The 22,670-nt window shown below is 47.4% G+C and overlaps 1 protein-coding gene across 1 annotated transcript in view; it reads right to left on the bottom strand.

The window, feature by feature from the left end:
• nid2a (nidogen 2a (osteonidogen)) overlaps positions 1 to 6,608 on the bottom strand; it is a 231,038-nt gene extending 224,430 nt beyond the window's left edge. The window contains exons 1-2 of the mRNA XM_056301042.1: positions 6,248 to 6,608; positions 289 to 474 (exon numbers count right to left, since the gene is read on the bottom strand). Coding sequence (XP_056157017.1) covers positions 289 to 474; positions 6,248 to 6,451 — 390 coding nt within the window. The 5' untranslated portion in view covers positions 6,452 to 6,608. The remainder of the gene's footprint in view (positions 1 to 288; positions 475 to 6,247) is intronic.
• Positions 6,609 to 22,670: the final 16,062 nt, after the last annotated feature.

Raw genomic sequence — 22,670 nt, forward strand, 5'->3', positions numbered from 1 at the left:
TAGATAGATAGACAGACAGACAGACAGACAGACAGACAGACAGACAGACAGACAGACAGACAGACAGACAGACAGACAGACAGAAAGTCACACAGATAGACAGACAGAAAGTCACACAGATAGACAGACAGACAGACATGCAGACAGACAGACAGACAGACAGACAGAAAGTCACACAGATAGACAGACAGACAGACAGAAAGTCACACAGATAGACAGACATGCAGACAGACAGACAGACAGACAGACAGACAGAAAGTCACACAGATAGACAGACAGACAGGTTACCTGTGCCAGTCTGTTCAGGACACTGGGGGTCTCGGTCAGTCTATAATAAATCTGTCCTCTGCCTCCGCTGGTGTCGATGTCTGCCAGGAAGGGGGCGATCACGGGGAAGTCTGTCGGGAGGCCATCATCAACGTACTGCTTCTCCATGGGGAGGTCCTGGGCTGAGATTATTCCATTGGTGGCCACCTAGGGAGAAAGAAAACAAGCCGGGGTTAACGCTTATAATGGCTGGACTGCGACTACGGTAACTAAACGGCTGTTTCTGTGTGACCACTGTTAGAAAGCGGCTGTTTCGACGTCACTTCAGCGACAATTGATGACGTAATAGAAAACTGTTCGCGCTGCCAACGGGGAAACGCCAACTCGACCAATGTTCACTGCGTCACTCATCCAGTCACTCATAGACAACCAACCGCATGTGCCGGGCTGGATCCACTGTTGGAGTCCAGCCAAAAGGAGAGAAGAAGAAGACACTTGTATTGCCGCTGTACATACGTACAATAAAACTCCTCCTCTGCATTTCACCCGTCCTCTGCACACACTGGCAGCCATGGGGCGGCACACGGACGGAGACCCACTCCAGCTGTTTGTCAGGGGTGCAGGCAGGAGCACAACTGGGGTTCACTCCTACCTAAAACCACCATGGGCGGTCAAAATGACCGCCGGTTTTTAAAATCTACCATCTGTCAAGATAAATATCCACTTGAGATATTAGTGCATTTACATATGCTAATGTGTCTGTTATGAAACTAACTGACACCAAAATTAACATTTTAACAACTTTAATGCTATTTTTCAAACACCCAAAGGAGTTGAATAATCAAGTGCGACTGGACTTGGTATACAGCGCATCCGGGAAGTATTCCCACCCCTTCCCTTTCCCCACATGTTGTTATGTTACAGCCTTATTCCAAAATGGATTAAATTCCTTTTTCCCCCTCATCAATCTACACACAATACCCCATAATGACAAAGGGAAAAAGGTTTTGTTGAAATTTTTGCAAGTTTATTAAAAATAACAAACTGAAATATTGCATGTACATAAGTATTCACACCCTTTACTCAGTACTTGGTTGAGGCACCCTTGGCAGCGATTACAGCCTCAAGTCTTCTTGGGTATGAAGCTACAAGCTTGGCACACCTATATTTGGGGTATTTCTCCCACTCTTCTCTGCAGATCCTCTCCAGCTCTGTAAGGTCAGATGGGGAGCGTCGCTGCACAGCTATTTTCAGGTCTTTCCAGAGATGTTCAATGGGGTTCAAGTCTGGGCTCTGGCTGGGCCACTCAAGGACATTCACAGACTTGTCCCGAAGCCACTCCTTCGTTGTCTTGGCTGTGTGCTTAGGGTCGTTGTCGTGTTGAAAGGTAAACCTTCGCCCCAGTCTGAGGTCCTGAGCGCTCTGGAGCAGGTTTTCATCAAGGATCTCTCTGTACTTTGCTCCATTCATCTTTCCCTCGATCCTGACTAGTCTCCCAGTTCCTGCCACTGAAGAACATCCCCACAGCATGATGCTGCCACCACCATGCTTCACTGTAGGCATGGTATTAGCAAGGTGATGAGAGGTGCCTGGTTTCCTCCAGACGTGACGTTTGGCATTCAGGCCAAAGAGTTCAATCTTGGTTTCATCAGACCAGAGAATCTTGTTTCTCATGGTCTGAGACTACATGGCTGTAGAAATTTTTTCGTACCCTTCCCCAGATCTGTGCCTCAATACAATCCTGTCTCGGAGGTCCACAGACAATTCCTTTGACTTCATGGCTTGGTTTCTGCTCTGACATGCACTGTCAACAGTGGGACCTTATATAGACAGGTGTGTGCCTTTCCAAATCATGTCCCATCCATTGAATTTACTAGAGGTGGACTCCAATCAAGATGTAGAAACATCTCAAGGATGATCAGAGGAAACAGGATGAACCTGAGCTCAATTTTGAGTGTCATAGCAAAGGGTGTGAATACTTATGTACATGCAATATTTCAGTTTTTATTTTTAATAAATTTGCAAAAATTTCTACAAAACCTTTTTCACTTTGTCATTATGGGGTATTGTGTGTAGATTGATGAGGAAAAAAAGGAATTTAATCCATTTTGGAATAAGGCTGTAACATAACAACATGTGGGGAAAGTGAAGGGGTGTGAATACTTTCCGGATGCACTGTATATATATATGTGAAGACGTTTCACCTCTCATCCAAGAGGCTTCCTCAGTTCGTGCCTTTCTGACTAGACCAAGCTAGTCTGACTGGCTGCTGATGCGACTCAGAATTTATCCCCTTCGAGTCGTTGTCAGAGCTATAGATGTCCATGGCTCTTTGTGTCCCGATGTTTACCAACGCCCGTCGCTAACAGAGCCATAGATATGAGTGGCTCTTTTGTGTACCGATGTTTGGCTGCGCCCGTCGTTATCGGAGCTATTGATATGCGTGGCTCTCCTGTGCTCCGATGTCCAGCCGCGCCCACGGTGGACAGACTCGCTAGCCCCTAGTTAACGGGTCGGGTCCTGTAGTCGACTGGTTAATGTAGTCGCTGTGGTGCCGGAGACCCAGATTCACGTTCCCGGGCTGCCCCCCTCCCAATTCCCTACAATCAGCATTCAGGGAGCGCCCGTTTTTGTTTTTTTCCCCCCACAAAGTTATTAAACTTTGAATATCCAAAACGGTCAAAATGACCACCTTGGTCGTTCTAGTGCGAACGCCCTCGCTCTATCTTATATGCTCTTCAGAACATGCTGCGCTGCCCTTGCCCTTGCCCTTGCCCTTGCCCTTGCCCTTGCCCTTGCCCTTGCCCTTGCCCTTGCTGTGTGTCAGAGTAAAGGAGTGACTGCGAGGCGGAAGTTGTGCTGCTGGCCACTTCTGACGTCATCAGAGGGTCGGTATCCTGGGTGACGTCTAAACGGATGGGGCACATGAAGTAAGGCCTCCACCAGAGGCTCCACGCATCGCTTATCTCCCGGAAGCTCTTAACGCACAGTAGACCAACCGCTGACGGGCAGCAAATGGCTGCCCGGCTTTTGAAAGGGTGCACCTAATGAGAGGGAAGTGGGCAGGACGCTCTCGAGGAAACCAGACCGTGGCGGAGGGCAGGGAGCCCGCGCTGCAGCTCAAATGGTCTGCGTTCCGGGACATCTGCCGCGGGGCGCTCACGCGCCAGGCTCATGGTCACTTCCTCGAGGCAGCACATGTGTATCATGACACAAATGAAACAATCAACACACACACACACACACACACACACACACACACACACACACACACACACACACACACACACACACACACACATATATATATATATATATACACACACGTGGAGGAAGACTCAGTCAGTCTGTGTGGCAGCAGCGTTACACACTAAGCAGACACATAATCCACTAACATTTGAATGTTGTTGCAATTTGCAAGACTTCTAGTCCCCCTCATATCGTTCAAAAACCAGCTCATGCATGACAACATGTAATGACTGTTATGGTAATAGCAACTGAGTGATCACTATCTGCAGTCAGAGAGAAGTACACACTGCCCTGGTCCATATCGTCAGCCAGCATCCATCTAACAGCAGCTTCATCCGCACTGGTTCATTCCGCAGTATTAACCGCAGTCACGGGCCAGAGCCGGGCTGCGCTTCACCAGAGTGCATGCTGGGGGGCCATTCACACCACTGCTTTCTGACACTTTGTAGCTCCTTCATACTTTTAGCTACTGAAACCATTCAACTATCAAGATGTTCATCTCATTAAGGACATTCGTGCTCCCCTTTCAGATTTTTCATGCCTTTTATACTTTTTGAAATAGTCAACTTTTTTCAGCCATTTTTTGAATGGGAGTCAATGGGGGACTTTTGCAACCTTTCCACCTCTTTTACTCCTTCATACTTTTAGCCAATGAAACCATTCAGGTATCAAAATGTTAATCTCTTTAAGCCAATTAAGGCCCACATTTCGGTTTTTTGAAATCTTTTATACTTTTAGACATATTAAGCTTTTTCTACTTTTTCAAAACAATGACAGTCTATGGGGAAAGGTTGAAACCCTCATCACCTTGAACTGTATCTCCTCTTTCTTTTTTTGAGCTAGAAACCCCATTTAAAGCTTAAACAGTTCAGGACATTCAGCTCTTTCAGAATCCTATTCAGATTTTTAAAATATTTTATAGTTTTTGAACAATTCAGCTCTAAAGTTTCTGCCATACACTTTGCCTGTTAGAATGTTCAGTCCTATTGTGACGTCACATATCAATTTGAAACTCAACTGCCAGGCTAATTAGTGTGAATGCCACACTGTTGCTTTGCAGTTTTTTATTAGTGACACCACTTCCACGTTTTCATACTTTAAACTACAGAAAACATTTAACAATCAAACTATTTAGCACATTATGGCAACTTTTTCAGTTTTTTATACTGTAGCAAATTCGGGTAGGGGGGGCGGGGCAAACACAGGAACTGCCGCGGCCGAGACGCGAACCCGTATCGCTCGCACCGCAGGAGACGTCGCTAACCGCTCGACTAAAGGGTCAGATCCGTCGGCCAGTGGCCAACGTATCTACTTATCAATGCACGTTACAATAGCTTTACAACTTTCAAAATATTCAGCCATTTCACATTCCAGGTATTTCAGGTAGGCTAGTGACTTTCTGACTTTTCCTATTTATCCATTTTCAGCAATGCTTTCGCGATTTCTTTCCGCAGCTCAGCATTCACACGCTTTTTTCTGTGGAAAAGCATTTTTCTAGTTTACACAGGTGCTTTTCACATATTTCACTAAACTGCACTAACACCACGTCTCTTTCTTCACCTGTTCTGTATGAACACATGACCGCACACCTGCGTCATGGACCTGCTATCCCGCGCACTTGCACAGCAATTTGCGAAATGAAAAGTATGAGCAGTTTAGATTAGAGTCAGCCGGTATCTGTGTTTGCCTCTAACCGGTCCTCGACTGGCTTTGAAATTCCCAACGTGGGAGCTCCGAGTCACAAAATACAGAGTGGAAAGAGCTCCTCAGAATGCTCTGAGGTATAGTATGAGGTAGAGCATGAGGTACAGTATGAGGTACAGCATGAGGTACAGTATGAGGTACAGTATGAGGTACAGCATGAGGTACAGTATGAGGTACAGCATGAGGTACAGCATGAGGTACAGTATGAGGTAGAGCATGAGGTACAGTATGAGGTACAGCATGAGGTACAGCATGAGGTACAGCATGAGGTACAGCATGAGGTACAGTATGAGGTACAGTATGAGGTACAGCATGAGGTACAGTATGAGGTACAGCATGAGGTACAGTATGAGGTAGAGCATGAGGTACAGTATGAGGTACAGCATGAGGTACAGTATGAGGTACAGTATGAGGTACAGCATGAGGTACAGTATGAGGTACAGTATGAGGTAGAGCATGAGGTACAGTATGAGGTACAGCATGAGGTACAGTATGAGGTACAGTATGAGGTACAGCATGAGGTACAGCATGAGGTACAGCATGAGGTATAGTATGAGGTAGAGCATGAGGTACAGTATGAGGTAGAGCATGAGGTACAGAATGAGGTACAGTGAGGTACAGTATGAGGTACAGTATGAGGTACAGCATGAGGTACAGTATGAGGTACAGTATGAGGTACAGCATGAGGTACAGCATGAGGTACAGTATGAGGTACAGCATGAGGTACAGTATGAGGTACAGCACGGAGGCTAACTGAGCTTAAATGTAGCCATTCAGCACCAAATGAAAACAAGACGAGCTAAAGCGCAACACATCCTTGTAACAGATGTAGTCAGGGAGTAGCAGCAGATGGTATTGGCACCTAGTGCAGTGGAAAGGAACATCAGCTGGGTGGTTGCAGTGAAGTGGATTTTTGTATTTAAAATGAATTTCCGCTAAGAGAAAATCGATCTCAGCCAGCCCCGGGTCATTGCCGATCATATCTTTACTGTCCAGCCCCTCCTTAGTGGTAAGATCTCATACTCACGTATAGCTCGGTGAACTGGGAACCGTAAAAGTAGAGGGGTTTGGCCAGCGACAGGACTCTGGAGGTTTCATCGTCGCCCTCGGCCAGCGACAGATCTCCAGCCAGGGGCCCGTAAGGAAACATATCGGCTCTCTGGACGGCGGCGCCCACGGACGCGCTCCACCACACGCACAGCAGATACAGCCCAAACTTCTCTCTCGCCATCCCACAGCCGGCTGGGAAGCCTCAACAAGTTTGCACGTAGCGAGGCGTAAAGGAGGTTCCCACAGGCGCAGGCGAGCGGACGAGCTGGTGCTCCGGGAGAGAGCGGCAAGAGGCCAGCCTTGCCAGTGGGATGTTGGAGAGCAGGAGATGGGACGGTGCTGCGGCTAAACTCTAAATCACTCCCACACCTCGGACTTCCCGATGTCCGATCTCGAAGGAGAGGGAGGGTTGGGATGAGGGGCGGAGTTTGACGCTGCAGGGGACACGCTGATTGGTCGGGAGCCCTTTGAGCGACAGCGGGGAATTGGACGCAACATCTGGCTCGCATTAAGAAAAGACAAATAGAGCGTTTTTAATCCGGATGTAACTGTATCTTTTTTTCACAACTATGAGAAAAAGGCAAACTGCGTATTTTGTAACGGCCGTGCGCGCGCACCCACGTACACACACTCACGCGTACGCGCACCCCGCACGCATACACCGGCTAATTTTAGGAAGCAGTTCTGTTGTTGAGTGAGAGTTTATGTATGTAGTCTGTACCTGAACATCTGCCTGGCTGGATGTTCTTCATACGGAGTACTGCCCGGAGCCCTGTAGGCCTCATGTACAATGCTTACAAAGGGGGACAATCACATTTTATATTTTCTAATTACCCGGAGTGTTTGTACTGCAATATGCCTTTCTGTTGAGTAGGCTTCAGCAGTGCCTCCCTCTTCCCTGTCCACCTACTTATTCATTCACTCATTCAGTCATGCTGATTTTAATGATTTACGGATCAAGTGTAAGGCATAGCCCGGCCTCAGTACTCCGCACATCCTGAAACATGACCAAGTCAGGGCTGCAAAGTCGCTAGTGCAAAATATCCTGACGGGGTAAATTGCATTTTGGAATGGAGGAGTTGGATGCGCCTTCCCAAAAAGAAACTCTTACTGTGGTGTTAAACCCAAATAACATATACTTCAAAACCCACATCCAACGCCTGCTGTTACAGGCCAGAGCCTGTAGCAGCAGGCCGAAACGTTAGCATGTTTTGCTGGCCAAAATAAATTGGTGAAAATGAGGCACTGTCCCCGTCCTTTTTCAAATTGGTGAGTTCTATGCCCTGTATCCTTGGATGTGGTTTTTGGAGTAAATTGCATATTTGGTACGATCTTAAAAATGTCTTTAAAAAACAAACAAACAGTACATCCATCTTAATAATAGTCTTCTTTGGTTACTTTTAAATCTATTTCTAACATATTTTCAAGTCGAATGGGTTTTCACCAACTATTGCTATTGCTATTGTCGTTGGTACTGATGGTGTTTTTGATGTTATTGTTTGCTGTATGCTAGTACATCTACAGGCTGGAGCAAAACTTGTGTTTTCATTCAACTTCCGTTTAAAAAATTAATTCAGACATCTAACAAAAGCTGAATCAATTCATCTGGATTCAAGGTTCTCCCACTAAACCTTCACCTGGATTCAAGGTTCTCCCACTAATCCTCCATCTGGATACAAGTTTCTCACACTAAACCTTCATCTGGACACAATGATCTCCCACTAAACCTTCATCTGGACACAAACTTCTCCCACTAAACCTTCATCTGGACAGAAGGTTCTGCCACTAAACCTTCATCTGGACACAAGTTTCTCCCACTAAACCCTCATGTGAACACAAGGTTCCGCCACTAAACCTTCATCTGGACACAAGTTTCTGCCACTAAACCTTCATCTGGACACAAGGTTCTGCCACTAAACCTTCATCTGGACACAAGGTTCTCCCACTAAACCTTCATCTGGACACAAGCTTCTCCCACTAAACCTTCATCTGGATACAATGTTCTGCCACTAAACCTTCATCTGGACACAAGGATCTCCCACTAAACCTTCATCTGGATACAATGTTCTGCCACTAAACCTTCATCTGGACAAAAGCTTCTCCCACTAAACCTTCATCTGGATACAATGTTCTGCCACTAAACCTTCATCTGGACACAAGCTTCTCCCACTAAACCTTCATCTGGACACAAGCTTCTCCCACTAAAGCTTCATCTGGACACAAGCTTCTCCCACTAAACCTTCATCTGGATACAATGTTCTGCCACTAAACCTTCTTCTGGACACAAGTTTATCCCACTAAACCTTCTTCTGGACATAAATTTATCCCACTAAACCTTCATCTGGACACAAGTTTATCCCACTAAACCTTCTTCTGGACACAAGTTTATCCAACTAAACCTTCATCTGGACACAAGTTTATCCAACTAAACCTTCATCTAGACATAAGTTTATCCCACTAAACCTTCATCTGGACATAAGGTTCTGCCACTAAACCGTGTTTCCAATTGAACCGATTCAACTTTTCTGGGATTCTACACCTGGATATTTGAGCACGCATCAAAAAAGTTCGGACATCATCTTTCATTTATATTAGAAAGTCGATTCTTGTGGTAAACGTTTACCTCTATCTAATGTCTAAGCCTAGTGCGCTATCTAGTGTCTAAAATTGCATATTGCATTTGTGTGATTATGTTTTCCCCTCATCTGTTTCTAGGAGTGATATTTTTTGCGGTTTTAAGGCACTTTGCGAAGGAAATTTTTGCAAAGAACTTCAGTGAAAAAAAAGACCCATAATCTGCCTGAGATAACGAGTATAGAGATCGAGAGGAAGTGTTTGTGTGTATTTGTGTGTTGTTCATTAGAAGTAAACGAACGCTAAAACTAAGCTAACTTTCTGAGGCAACGTGCTGCAGCTATCGGAAGAGTGAGTACCAATCATCCAGATGAATCAAATCTATCTATCTATCTATCTATCTATCTATCTATCTATCTATCTATCTATCTATCTATCTATCTATCTATCTATCTATCTATCTATCTATCTATCTATCCATCCATCCATCCCAGGGACGGACTGGGACTAAAAAAATGGCCTTGGAGTTTTTTACCCAGACCAGCCCACCACAACCAGCCAGCGGATACACGTACACGGGGGGGGGGTGTCCCTCCCCGGTCTCTGCTTGAACTCTGTACACCGGACCATCTCCCAGGCTTTCAACCCCGCGGTGGACCTTCTCCTCCCAATACGCGTGAAGTTTGCCTGGACCGCCTCTCTCAGATATACACTCACTGGCCACTTTATTAGGCACACCTGTCCAACTGCTCGTTAACGCAAATTTCTAATCAACCAATCACATGGCAGCAACTCAATGCATTTAGGCATGTAGACATGGTCAAGACGATCTGCTGCAGTTCAAACCGAGCATCAGAATGGGGAAGAAAGGTGATTTAAGTGACTTTGAACGTGGCATGGTTGTTGGTGCCAGACGGGCTGGTCTGAGTATTTCAGAAACTGCTGATCTACTGGGATTTTCACGCACAACCATCTCTAGGGTTTACAGAGAATGGTCCGAAAAAGAGAAAATATCCAGTGAGCGGCAGTTCTGTGGGCGAAAATGCCTTGTTGATGCCAGAGGTCAGAGGAGAATGGCCAGACTGGTTCGAGCTGACAGAAAGGCAACAGTAACTCAAATAACCACTCATTACAACCGAGGTATGCAGAAGAGCATCTCTGAACGCACAACACGTCGAACCTTGAGGCAGATGGGCTACAGCAGCAGAAGACAACACCGGTGATACTCCTGTCAGCTAAGAACAGGAAAGTGAGGCTACAATTCGCACAGGCTCACCAAAATTGGGCAATAGAAGATTGGAAAAACGTTGCCTGGTCTGATGAGTCGTCTCGATTTCTGCTGCGACATTCGGATGGTAGGATCAGAATTTTGCGTCAACAACATGAAAGCATGGATCCATCCTGCCTTGTATCAACGGTTCAGGCTGGTGGTGGTGGTGTAATGGTGTGGGGGATATTTTCTTGTCACACTTTGGGCCCCTTAGTACCAATTGAGCATCGTGTCAACACCACAGCCTACCTGAGTATTGTTGCTGACCATGTCCATCCCTTTATGACCACAGTGTTCCCATCTTCTGATGGCTACTTCCAGCAGGATAACGCGCCATGTCATAAAGCTCGAATCATCTCAGACTGGTTTCTTGAACATGACAATGAGTTCACTGTACTCAAATGGCCTCCACAGTCACCAGATCTCAATCCAATAGAGCACCTTTGGGATGTGGTGGACCGGGAGATTCGCATCATGGATGTGCAGCCGACAAATCTGCAGCAACTGCGTGATGCTATCATGTCAATATGGACCAAACTCTCTGAGGAATGTTTCCAGTACCTTGTTGAATCTATGCCACAAAGGATTAAGGCAGTTCTGAAGGCAAAAGGGGGTTCAACCCGGTACTAGGAAGGTGTACCTAATAAAGTGGCCAGTGAGTGTATTTCTGACGAGTACATGATCACCGGGTTGAAGCATGATTCCCTTGACACCTCGATCATAGTTTTTTTCCTTTCGCTGAACACTTTTGCTGTTTTCCGATGCAATCTTATATGCCTCCTGCATCCGAGAAGCCCATTTCTGTGCATATTCCTGTCGGTTCTGTGCCTGCTGCTCAGGTTCGTGATCAAAGAGCAAATCGATAGGCAACCGCGGAGCTCTTCCAAACAGGAGGAAGAAGGGTGAGTAGTCTGTAGCTTCGTGACGTGTGCAAGTGTAAGCGTGGACCATGTTTGGCAGGTGATCTTTCCACTCAGTTTTTTTCCTCCTGCAGGGTGTGGAGCATCTGAAGAAGCGTCCTATATAGGCGCTCAACAGGGTTCCCCTGCGGGTGATAGGGGGTGGTCCGAGAATGGGCCTTGATCGTGATGTAGCTTTGGGGTTACCCGGAGCGTGGAATAAAGTCATAGAAAATCTTCTCCGCTGCAGTTTTGCCTGACTTGTCCTTAGTCGGGTAGGCTTGTGCAAATCCTGTGAAGTGATCTACCAGGACCAAGATGTACTCGTAACCTCCTCGGCTTGGTTCGAGATGGGGATAATCAACAGAAGTGAACTCAAAGGGACTGTTGGTTGTAATCGAGCCCATTGGTGCTTTCTCTGGGATGGTGGGTCGCTTCTGTTTGATACATTGGCACTGGCGAATGACATAATCTTCAATTTCTCGCTGCATGAATGGCCATTAAAACCTCTGCCTCGCCAGGTGGATGACTTTGTCAGCCCCGATGTGTCCCATGTCATCGTGCAGGTGTTTTAGTACAGTGGACTTGAGCGTCTTGGGAAGAACGAGTTGTTGTTCTGTCTGCCGGTACAGAATTCCCTTGTCAAGTCTGAGTTTGTTCCACTCATGTATCAGTCTTCGTGTTTCCAGTCCCATCTGTCTCTTGTCTTTATCATTAGGATTCCATCCTCTTTGTTTTAAGGTTATCAGTTCCCAGATAGACACATCATCTTTCTGCGCAGCTCTGATGTCCTCTGGGGTGTACATGGGCGTGCTCGTAGGAGGTGAGTCATCATCAATGGAACCCAGCCGTAATGCTGCCACCCATAGCACATCCTCATCTCTTTTGGCTTTGTCCCCTTGCTAGACGGCGGAGATGACATCGGGGGGCATGGTCTCTGTGTATTCTCTCATGTGGTATTGGAGTTTCAGTGGATACCAAGAGAAGGTATCAGCATCAATATTTGCCTTGCCTGGCCTGTCGGCCAACTCACCCACCCAGCGGTGTCCGACAGCATTTAACTTGGCCGTGCTTAAACGTAAATTAGGGGATTATTATCTGTGTATACAGTGAATGTGGGTGCGTAATACAGGTAGTCCCTAAACTTATCGCAGATCGCCCACTTTAAGGCGAGGAACTCGAGCTTGCTAGAATGGAGGTGGTAATTCTTCTCACATAGTAAAATCCTGAGTGTGTAGTGGTTATGGAGCTACATAATTCCCCTTATTGAGCTAGTAGGAACGTTAGTTTACAGCTGCTGTTTCCTCGGTTCGGGTTTACAGTGACACACTTCCGCTGCGCGGGTTTTTGTTGTCGTTGCAATGGTGAAGGAATAAATGGTGCACGTTGTGTAGCCGAAAGAGAAAGTTGTCACGACTCCTGGTTGAGCTCCTCTACACTGGTGACCCCGACGTTTGTCTCTTGGTAGTTATCAGAGACAATCTTTCGAACGAACATGGTTGACGAAATCAACGCGGTTTCTCTCAAATTGCCAGAGTTCTGGGAGTCATCGGCAACGACATGGTTCGCCCAGGCGGAAGCGCAGTTTGCTATCCGCAAAATAACAGACGATGCTACTAAATACTACTACGTGGTATCGGAGCTCGGGTGTTCGACTGCAACTAGAGTGGTGAGTCTCCTTACAAATCCTCCGGCGGCAGACAAATACAAGGGGCTCAAAGATCAGCTCCTGAAGGTTTTTGAACTTTCCGACGCCGAGAGGGCCCACCGTCTCTTTTCTCTGCAAGGCTTGGGCGACAGCAAGCCATCCGAGCTCATGGACAAAATGCTGAATCTGCTGGGACCGGCGCACACACCTGATTTCCTCTTTGTCCAACTGTTTCTGCGACAACTGCCTGCTCAGGTGCAGACCGCTTTGGCTAACACCAGCATTACCGGTTGCTGCAAGCTAGCTGAAGAAGCTGACAAGTTCTTCCTGGCCAGCCAACAGCAGCACTGCGCGTCCGCGCTCACCCCTGCCCACCCCCACACGCCACCACCTGGTGACTCCATGGTGGTCGCCGCGGCAACCCCCGGTCGGAGACAGGAGCCCGGCCTGTACTTTTACCATGCAAAGTTCGGGCCAGGGCGAAAAAGTGCACCTCCCCGTGCAATTTCAGCTCGTCGGGAAACGCCAAGGCCGGCGCTCACTAGTGGCCATGGGCGTCGGCGTGGAGGACAACAGGTAGTCCATGGGCCAGAGCCCAAAATTTCCTATTTCGGTACACTCAAGGTGGCAAAACTTACTTATAATTTTTGAAAGGATCCATGTCTGTAGATGATATTTTGGTATGATAACCATTCCTGAGTGGCAGCTGTATCACAGTTATCAGCTCATGAAGTTAACCACCCCCTAAAGTAAATTGCATTTTAGACGCTGGTGCATATCCTGGTTTAGCCTCATGGTCAGGACATTTTTCAATGTTCTATAATATTGTCTTTGGTATCATTTTAAAGGGGACCTTCTTAGCTTTCATTCAAGCCCTGTTGTGGATATTTCTCACAAATATAGAGGTCACTTGAGCTCTTCAACCCGTCAATAACACACATCTTTCTGCAATGTTCGCCTAAACTATATACTTTCTTTTAGCCCTGTGGCATCTAGGAATATCAGGGACACAAAACACAAAAACTGGAATACTCACAGGACTGTAAAGATTCAGGAAATGTATAATATACCTATACTATTTCATTGTGTGAGGTGATTGTGAACCTTAAATTAGAAGGGCATTATTACTAAGAAACTAACTAGACCAAAGCCAGTTAGTCCATGGGTCAGACCAGATATCGATATCACCCAAGGTGACACAACTTCACTGGTGCCATTTTATTTGTTACACTAACAGAAGTAAAATAATACACGATAACCTTTCCAAATGAGCAGCTATTTCATTTTTCTTTCAGGAAACCTGTTTCTGTGCCTCTCACGATTGTGTATTTGCCCAGATTTTTACAAATATAGCATTTCAACACCCCTGGTACTGATTAGCCTAGCTTAAACTCTGGGACAGTTCTTAGTTGGCCAACAACCAAGGATAACCAGTACTGTGTACTTCCATTCATTGTGCTAAGCTAGGCTAACGTGCAGCCAGATAGCTTTCTACTAAACACATATAGAGGAAACTGGTATCTATCTTCTTGTCTCACTCTGGAGAAGATTGTAAGCTAATTTCCCATAATGTTAGCATGTTCTTTTAATGTATATGTTAATATGATTAGTTAAAGTGGCTACGAGGAACTTTCATCTTGTGTTGATTTTAGCGGCCTCATGTGGACAAAATACAGCTGTTGCATAGCAACTAGGTAATGTATCTATTTGTGGCTATGTAAGATAAATAATGGTAATATGACGCTGGTGAAGCAAAGTAAACTTTGTTTTAGTAGTGTTCATACACCTAAGTTACATGTATTTGTTTGTATGTGGCAGGTGAAAACTGACTGAATATGGCCACTGGTGAACAAGCAAGTTTTTACCCAATACCAAAGCGCCCACGGGTGGAGTGCATTATCCACTGTTCTGATGATACAGATAAGCTGGTTTCACTACAAAGTGTCGACTCATGGATAACTCTGCTCAGGGCGTCTCAGATACGAAATCATGCACCAGTTTTGAAACTGGCAAAAGACATTCCTGAGGGACAGATTCCAGCAATCTACTACCACAGAAAGTGTCGCAGTATCTTCACTATGAAGCAAATTCTTGATGGCCTCCTTGCAAAAGAAAAGAAAAGTTGTGTCTCTGCTGAAGAGAAACAATCTAAGAGAGTAGCTCGACATGCTCCAAGTACATCTAGGACTTATGATGCAGAGTGCATATTTTGTCAGAAAAACAGCAAATATTCCAAGAGACAGAATACGAAAGAAGTACTGGTGCAGTGTCGAGAACTGCGAGCTGATGCAAAGATCAGGAGTGCAGCCACAAAGAAAAGGGACAGCAGAATCGTTGCCATTGTGAGTAGAGACCTTGTAGCAGCTGAAAGGCACTACCACAGGTCATGCTATAGACTTTACACCAAAGAAGAGGTTTCCAAAGGAGAGGTTGCCAGCAATGAAGATGATGATGCTGCAGCCCAGTATGAAGCTGCTGTGAATAAGGCATACAATGAGCTGTTCCTCTTCATCAGGATGGAGCTTTTTGGCAATCCTCAAGTGATGACAATGACTGATCTCTCTTCTAGACTGGTAGCTTCAATGAACTCCCAAGGCATTGCCCAAGTCAAGGAATCAACCAAGAAGCACATAAGGCGAAACCTGGAGAGTGAGTTTGCCGGAGCCTTGCAGATATTCCCTGATGAGAAAGGAAAATTCCTCCTCTATCCCGATAATTTGTCCATGAGGGAACTTGCCAAAGAAAATCAGTCTCTAAAAAGGGAGCTGCAGACCCTGAAAAGTGTCAGTACACAAGATGTTATAGCCAAAGCAGCCATCAAATTGAGAGCAGACATTAAAAGTCAAGATGTTCCTTAAACCTGTCAAACCTGTCAAACCAGAAGCAGAATGTCCTACCATTCCAGAGTCGCTCATTATCTTCCTGTACTCTCTACTCACAGGCTCAAATGATCCTGATCATGCATCCCAGAGAGTGCAGTGCCTTCTGCAGTCATTTGGCCATGACATAGTATATGCAGTGACATGTGGAAATACCAAGCCTTCCAAGCACATTGTTCTGCCATTCAGTGTCAAATCGTTGACAGGAAATGTAGAGTTGATAAACATCCTCAACCGACTTGGTCACAGTGTGTCCTATTCACAGATGGAAGAGATCAACACTGCCCTGTGTCTCCAGAAACTCTCATCATCAGGGAGTGGCATTGCCCTTCCAGCTAACATCCATCCTGGCATATTCACAACTTTAGCCTGGGACAATATCGACCGTCTTGAAGAAACTGTCAGTGGTGAGGGAACATCTCACAGAGTCAATGGGATTGCTGTGCAAGCAAAGCCAGTCAACCCACTTCCTGTCCAACCCATGCCCACTGTTCCCAAAACAAAGAAGAGAAGCATTGATGGACCCCCACCAATGTTACCAACTTACAATGCTGGACAACGGGTAGGGCCACCACAAAGCAAAAAGTCAGATGCCGATACTGCAGCCAATACTAAGCTTGCCAGAGAGAAAAACCTTCTTTGGGTCCTAGCACGCATGTCACAACAAGAAGAACAGTCAGTCAGCAGCTGGACAGGCTTCAACATCCTGACTCGAGGAGAGATGACGGTCATCCCCGACAATATAGGCTATCTGCCTACCATCAATGCTCCAGCGACACAAATGTCTACTGTCAACGAGGTGCTTAACCAGTCACTGAGCATCATGCAGTGCTTAGGCCTGAGGAAGATTGTCTGTGTCTTTGACCAAGCCCTGTATGCGAAGGCTGTCGAGATCACATGGAAACACCATGACAAGTTCCATGATATCATCGTTAGGCTTGGGGTATTCCACACCATCTGCACACTGCTGGCAATAATAGGAAAGCGTTTCCAAGATGCTGGACTCAAAGACCTCTGCATTGAGTCTGGCATGATTGCAGAAGGCTCAATTGCTGGTGTTATGGATGGCCGCAAGTACAACAGGGCAGTGCGACTACACAAGCTCCTGTATGAGGCTCTCATGCGACTGACCTTGAATGGTTTCCTGTCCTGGTTGGAAGAAACTCACAGGAATGACATGGTTCACCTGAATGAGACACTGAAGACCATTGACAGCCTTGGGAAAGAAGTCTCACAACATGCTTTGAAAGAGGTCCTCGAGAACAGCTCTTGTACACGCATCATGGATCTATTTGAAGTCTACCGTGAGTTCCTTAGAGGTGGAAACGGCAGCCTCTCGAACTTCTGGATGTCCTATTTGGACATGGTTGAAATCTTGTTGGGGCTCATCCGAGCATCCAGAGAGGGAGACTGGATGCTACACTTGGCTAGCATTCGAGCAATGATCCCATGGTGCTTTGTTTATGACAGGATGAATTATGCACGCTACCTCCCCTACTACTACGCCCAGATGTCTGAGCTGCCCATCACACACCCAGATGTGTACACAGAATTCATGGAAGGAGGCTTCTCGGTCCAACTGGGCTCCACCAATCCCTTTGGCCGAATCCCTGTTGACCAAGCTATAGAAGAAACGGTGAACAAAGACACCCAAACAGCTGGAGGGACAAAGGGATTCAGCTTGAAGCCAGGAGCTGTGACCAAATATTATCTCACAGCTGAGTATAGAAGCATGTACCTCAGACAGCTGAGAGACCTGACAGGTCAAGGCAGGTGCAAATGGTCTCATCCAGATCTACAGAGTCCAAGGATCAAGAGAGATGAAGCAGATGTCTAGTCTCTCATGGACCTTATGGAGAATAACTGGCTCAATCCTATGTCCCCTGATAAGATTGATTTGGTTAGCCTCTCCACTGGCAACATGGCTCCACCTGATGTGACCATAGATCTCTTGAGAGCTCTTGAGAAAGGAGAAGAGGCCTACCAAGCATTCCAGCAAACAAGGTTAGATGCAGACCCACCACCTGTGAAATTCCACGACAAGATGACCAAGCAAAGTCTGAAAACATTCTCCAATGTCAGCACAAAACAAGCTCATGGAAAGAAAGCAAAGGATGTGGTTCTGAAGGCAGATAGAAACCTTTTCAGTCACATGATCCTGGTGGCTGAAAGCAGGAAGGTGAATCTGAAGGATGTCCTTGCCTACCCATTGGGCCCACTACCATGGGCACTGGCAAATGCTGATGGGTCCTTACGAAAAACAAACAAGGCTGCACTTGCCAGAGAGCTTGAAAAGAATGTATCTCCTGCAGAAGACATCCCAATCCCATCTACTTCCATCATTGATGGGATGAGCCTGGTCCAAAAAATGAATGGCAACAACAAAACCTTTGCACAGGTGGCAGAGCCAGCCTTGACCCAGGTCCTCCATGAGGGAACACAGAGTGGGAGGATTGATGTTGTTTTTGATGTCTATCACCAGACTTCGATCAAAGATGCTGAACGACTGAACCGGGGTGGAGACATCACTCTCCAGTACAAGAATCTTGCAGGGGGACACCACGTCCAGCAGTGGAGAAAATTTCTGTGCAGTTCCTCCAACAAGACCAGTCTCATCAAGTTTCTGGTGGAAGAGTGGAAACTCCCACGATACAGAGCTATGCTGCATGGCAAGGTGTTGTACATGACCTGTGAGGAAACCTGCTACAAGTTGACAGAAGATGGGTGTGAGGAAGCAGCAGAACTGCACTCCACACATGAAGAAGCTGACACCCGTCTGCTCCTGCATGCATTGCATGCAGCAAATGCGGGCTCAAAGTCAGTTACCATCACAGCTGAGGACACTGATGTCATGGTGCTTTGTCTTGGCTTCCAGAAGGACATCACCTGTCCCATCTACCAGAAGTGTGGGACTCAGAACCGCACACGGTTTGTCGACATCACCAAACTGGCAAGTTCACTTGGAGACAGCATCTGTGACAGCCTAATTGGCTTACATGCCTTCACAGGCTGCGACACTGTCAGTGCATTCGCTGGTCGAGGGAAGCTGAATGCCCTGAAGATAGTGAGAAAGCACACTTCCTGCCAAGAGACTTTTAGTCAACTGGGACAGACATGGAATGTGAGTGATGAGCTGTTCCAGAAAATTGAGCAGTTCACCTGTCGGATGTATGTTGCTAATAGCAGCACTGCTGAGGTGAACAAACTGCGTTACCAGCTCTTCTGCACCAAAAGGGGAGAGGTTGAGTCCAGCCAGCTGCCACCATGTAGAGACTGTCTCTTTATGCATGTTCAACGAGCCAACTATCAGGCAGCAATATGGAAGTGCTGTCTGCAGGCTAACCCTGTGGTGCCAAGCCCTACTGAGTATGGATGGACAGACGATGAAGGCAAGCTGGCCATTTACTGGATGCGCTCCCCACCTGCACCAGATGTGCTCTTGGAAATGCTAACATGCAAGTGTGTGCATTCATGCAAAATGCCAAGCTGCATGTACCTGTCAAATGGACTTCCATGCACAGACATGTGCAGGTTATAGACCTGCAGTAACCAAAAACAGCAGGATGGTCCAGAACTGGACTTTGAACTTGGGGAGTCAGATGATGAGAGAAACGAGCAGGTTGATGAATGACAGTGTGATGATTCTGATGGTATTACTGTGGTAGTAGTCTATTGATGCACAGGATGTTGATTCTGGACTTGGTTACCCAGAGCTTGATAACAATAATGTAACCATATTCACATATACCCATTACCCTACCCATTACATATACCCACTAATGATATGGGATTACATGTATCATTGACTAAGTATATGTAAATGTCAATGTTGTTTAAAATATTAAAATAGTTCATTACCTCACTATGGTATTCCTTTTTATCATGTATTTTGATTGTGAATTTAAACAAATGTATAGAGACCAGTTTGTGACCTAACTGGCTTTGGTCTAGTTCTCATTTAAGGCTCACAATCACCTCACACAATGAAATAGTATGGGTATATTATACATTTCCTGAATCTTTACAGTCCTGTGAGTATTCCAGTTTTTGTGTTTTGTGTCCCTGATATTCCTAGATGCCACAGGGCTAAAAGAAAGTATATAGTTTAGGCGAACATTGCAGAAAGATGTGTGTTATTGACGGGTTGAAGAGCTCAAGTGACCTCTATATTTGTGAGAAATATCCACAACAGGGCTTGAATGAAAGCTAAGAAGGTCCCCTTTAAAATGATACCAAAGACAATATTATAGAACATTGAAAAATGTCCTGACCATGAGGCTAAACCAGGATATGCACCAGCGTCTAAAATGCAATTTACTTTAGGGGGTGGTTAACTTCATGAGCTGATAACTGTGATACAGCTGCCACTCAGGAATGGTTATCATACCAAAATATCATCTACAGACATGGATCCTTTCAAAAATTATAAGTAAGTTTTGCCACCTTGAGTGTACCGAAATATCGTCTGGCCCATGGACTAAGGCTACTTTTCCTGCGAGACTCCATCTCGGGGCGGCGTTTTCTATGCGACACTGGGGCGCAGAGGAGTGTCGTACCTGCATGGAGTGTGGACGCCCTGTCGGGCGCTCACGGCCCTCCCATGGAAGCTGCTAACGGCAGCTCTATCCGTACGTACGGCACGAGGCACATTGACATGTGTTTTAACGGACAGCGGTTCAGCTGGGATTTTGTCACCGCCGACGTGGCATTTCCCCTTCTCGGTGCAGATTTCCTTTGTGCTCATGGGCTGCTGGTGGACGTCAGGAATCGATGCCTGATTGACGCCGTCACCTTCGCTTCACACGCGTGTGCACTCAGCGATACCGGCTCCGTCAGGCTTTCCAGCATGCTCTCCAATGAGGACGTGTTTCTCCATCTTCTCTCCAAGTTCAACAGCTTGTATCCACGTCCACTATCAAAACCCAAAATTTACGATTTTCACATTTCTCGATACACCTCGACGAGACGAATCGGATGAGCCCAATTTTGTTCTATGGAAACATTTTTTGGTTATGATTTGCATTATGCACCACATGCGGTGCATAACTCTGAAGACGGAGGTGCCGTACGGCCCCCAGGGGAGGTAGCAGCTCGATTTTTTTTACTGATTCGTCAATACCTAAGACTCCTTAGTAAATCTACCGAGTTTCGGAATCGTCGCATAAACGGGCACGAGTTGGCAGAATTGGCAGAATTTTGGCAGAATTTTGGCTGAATGGCTGAATGGGGGGATGAGGGGGAAAACAGTTGGCTAGCGGTTCGAACCTGGTACGGCTGCGTTCAGCACACTCTCCGGAACCACACGCAGTTGTCCGTTCGAAAAAATTCCAAACGGTTCCGGATTTATTAATGTTGGAAGAATTCATAACTTATCCGTATGAGATAGGCCTTCGAAAGCAACACATATGGTGCAGGCTTACCTCCATTGTAACAACAACAAAATAAAGTGCTCAAAAATGCATTTTCTTCACATATTCTTCAACACCTGAGACCCCTGACTAATAATCTAGAGTTTCGGAGCCATTGCTCAAGTTGGCACCGTTTGGCTGAATGGGCATATCCTGCCAGCTGGTTGGCACAGCTTGGCAGAAGGGAGGAAACAGTGATATTGTTTGACAAATTAGGTACCGCTGCGTTCAGCTCACTTTCTAGAAGCAATTGCAGTTGTCCGTTGGAAAATATTCCAAACGGTTTTGGTTTTATTAATGTTTTTAATTTTCCATAATTCCCAGACATGTGATCACCAAATATGGTGCATTTATCCGAATAAAAGTGGTTGACAAAGCTGGGGGAATGGAGGGGGGGATGGAGGGGGGAATAGAGAGGGGGAATAGAGGGGGGAGGGAATGGAGGGGGGGATGGAGGGGAGAACTGAGGAGGGAGGGAATGGAGGGGGGAGGGAATGGAGGGGGGAATGGAGGGGGAGGGAATGGAGGGGGGAATGGAGGAGGGATGGAGGGGGGAAAGGAGGGGGGGAGGGAATGGAGGGGGGGAATGGAGGGGGGATGGAGGGGGGGATGGAGGGGGGAGGGAATGGAGGGGAGAACTGAGGAGGGAGGGAATGGAGGGGGGAGGGAATGGAGGGGGGGAATGGAGGGGGGAGGGAATGGAGGGGGGAATGGAGGAGGGATGGAGGGGGGAATGGAGGAGGGAGGGGGGAATGGAGGGGGGAGGGAATGGAGGGGGGGATGGAGGGGGGAATGGAGGGGGGAACGGAGGAGGGAGGGGGAATGGAGGGGGGAGGGAATGGAGGGGGTGATGGAGGGGGGGAATGGAGGGAGGAGGGAATGGAGGGGGGAATGGAGGGGGGGGATGGAGGGAGGAATGGAGGGAGGGGGGGATGGAGGGAGGAATGGAGGGGGGAGGGAATGGAGGGGGGGATGGAGGGAGGGAATGGAAGGAGGGAGGGAATGGAGGGGGGGTGGAGGGTGGAATAGAGAGGGGGATGGAGGGGGAGGGAATGGAGGGGTGTACGGAGGGGGGAGGGAATGGAGGGGGGGAATGGAGGGGGAGGGAATGGAGGGGGGAATGGAGGAGGGATGGAGGGGGGAAAGGAGGGGGGAGGGAATGGAGGAGGGAGGGGGGAATGGAGGGGGGAGGGAATGGAGGGGGGGTGGAGGGGGGAACGGAGGAGGGAGGGGGGAATGGAGGGGGGATGGAGGGGGGAGGGAATGGAGGGGGGGGTGGAGGGGGGAACGGAGGAGGGAGGGGGGAATGGAGGGGGGAGGGAATGGAGGGGGGGGGTGGAGGGGGGATGGAGGGAGGAATGGAGGGGGGGATGGAGGGGGGAGGAATGGAGGGGGGGAATGGAGGGGGGGATGGAGGGGGGAGGGAATGGAGGGGAGAACTGAGGAGGGAGGGAATGGAGGGGGGAATGGAGGGGGGAGGGAATGGAGGGGGAATGGAGGGGGGAATAGAGGGGGGAGGGAATGGAGGGGGGAATGGAGGAGGGATGGAGGGGGGAGGGAATGGAGGGGGGGATGGAGGGGGGAATGGAGGGGGGAACGGAGGAGGGAGGGGGGAATGGAGGGGGGAGGGAATGGAGGGGAGAACTGAGGAGGGAGGGAATGGAGGGGGGAGGGAATGGAGGGGGAATGGAGGGGGGAATAGAGGGGGGAATAGAGGGGGGA

The sequence above is a fragment of the Lampris incognitus genome, chromosome 21 (assembly GCF_029633865.1).
Source record: "Lampris incognitus isolate fLamInc1 chromosome 21, fLamInc1.hap2, whole genome shotgun sequence".
NCBI lineage: Eukaryota > Metazoa > Chordata > Actinopteri > Lampriformes > Lampridae > Lampris > Lampris incognitus.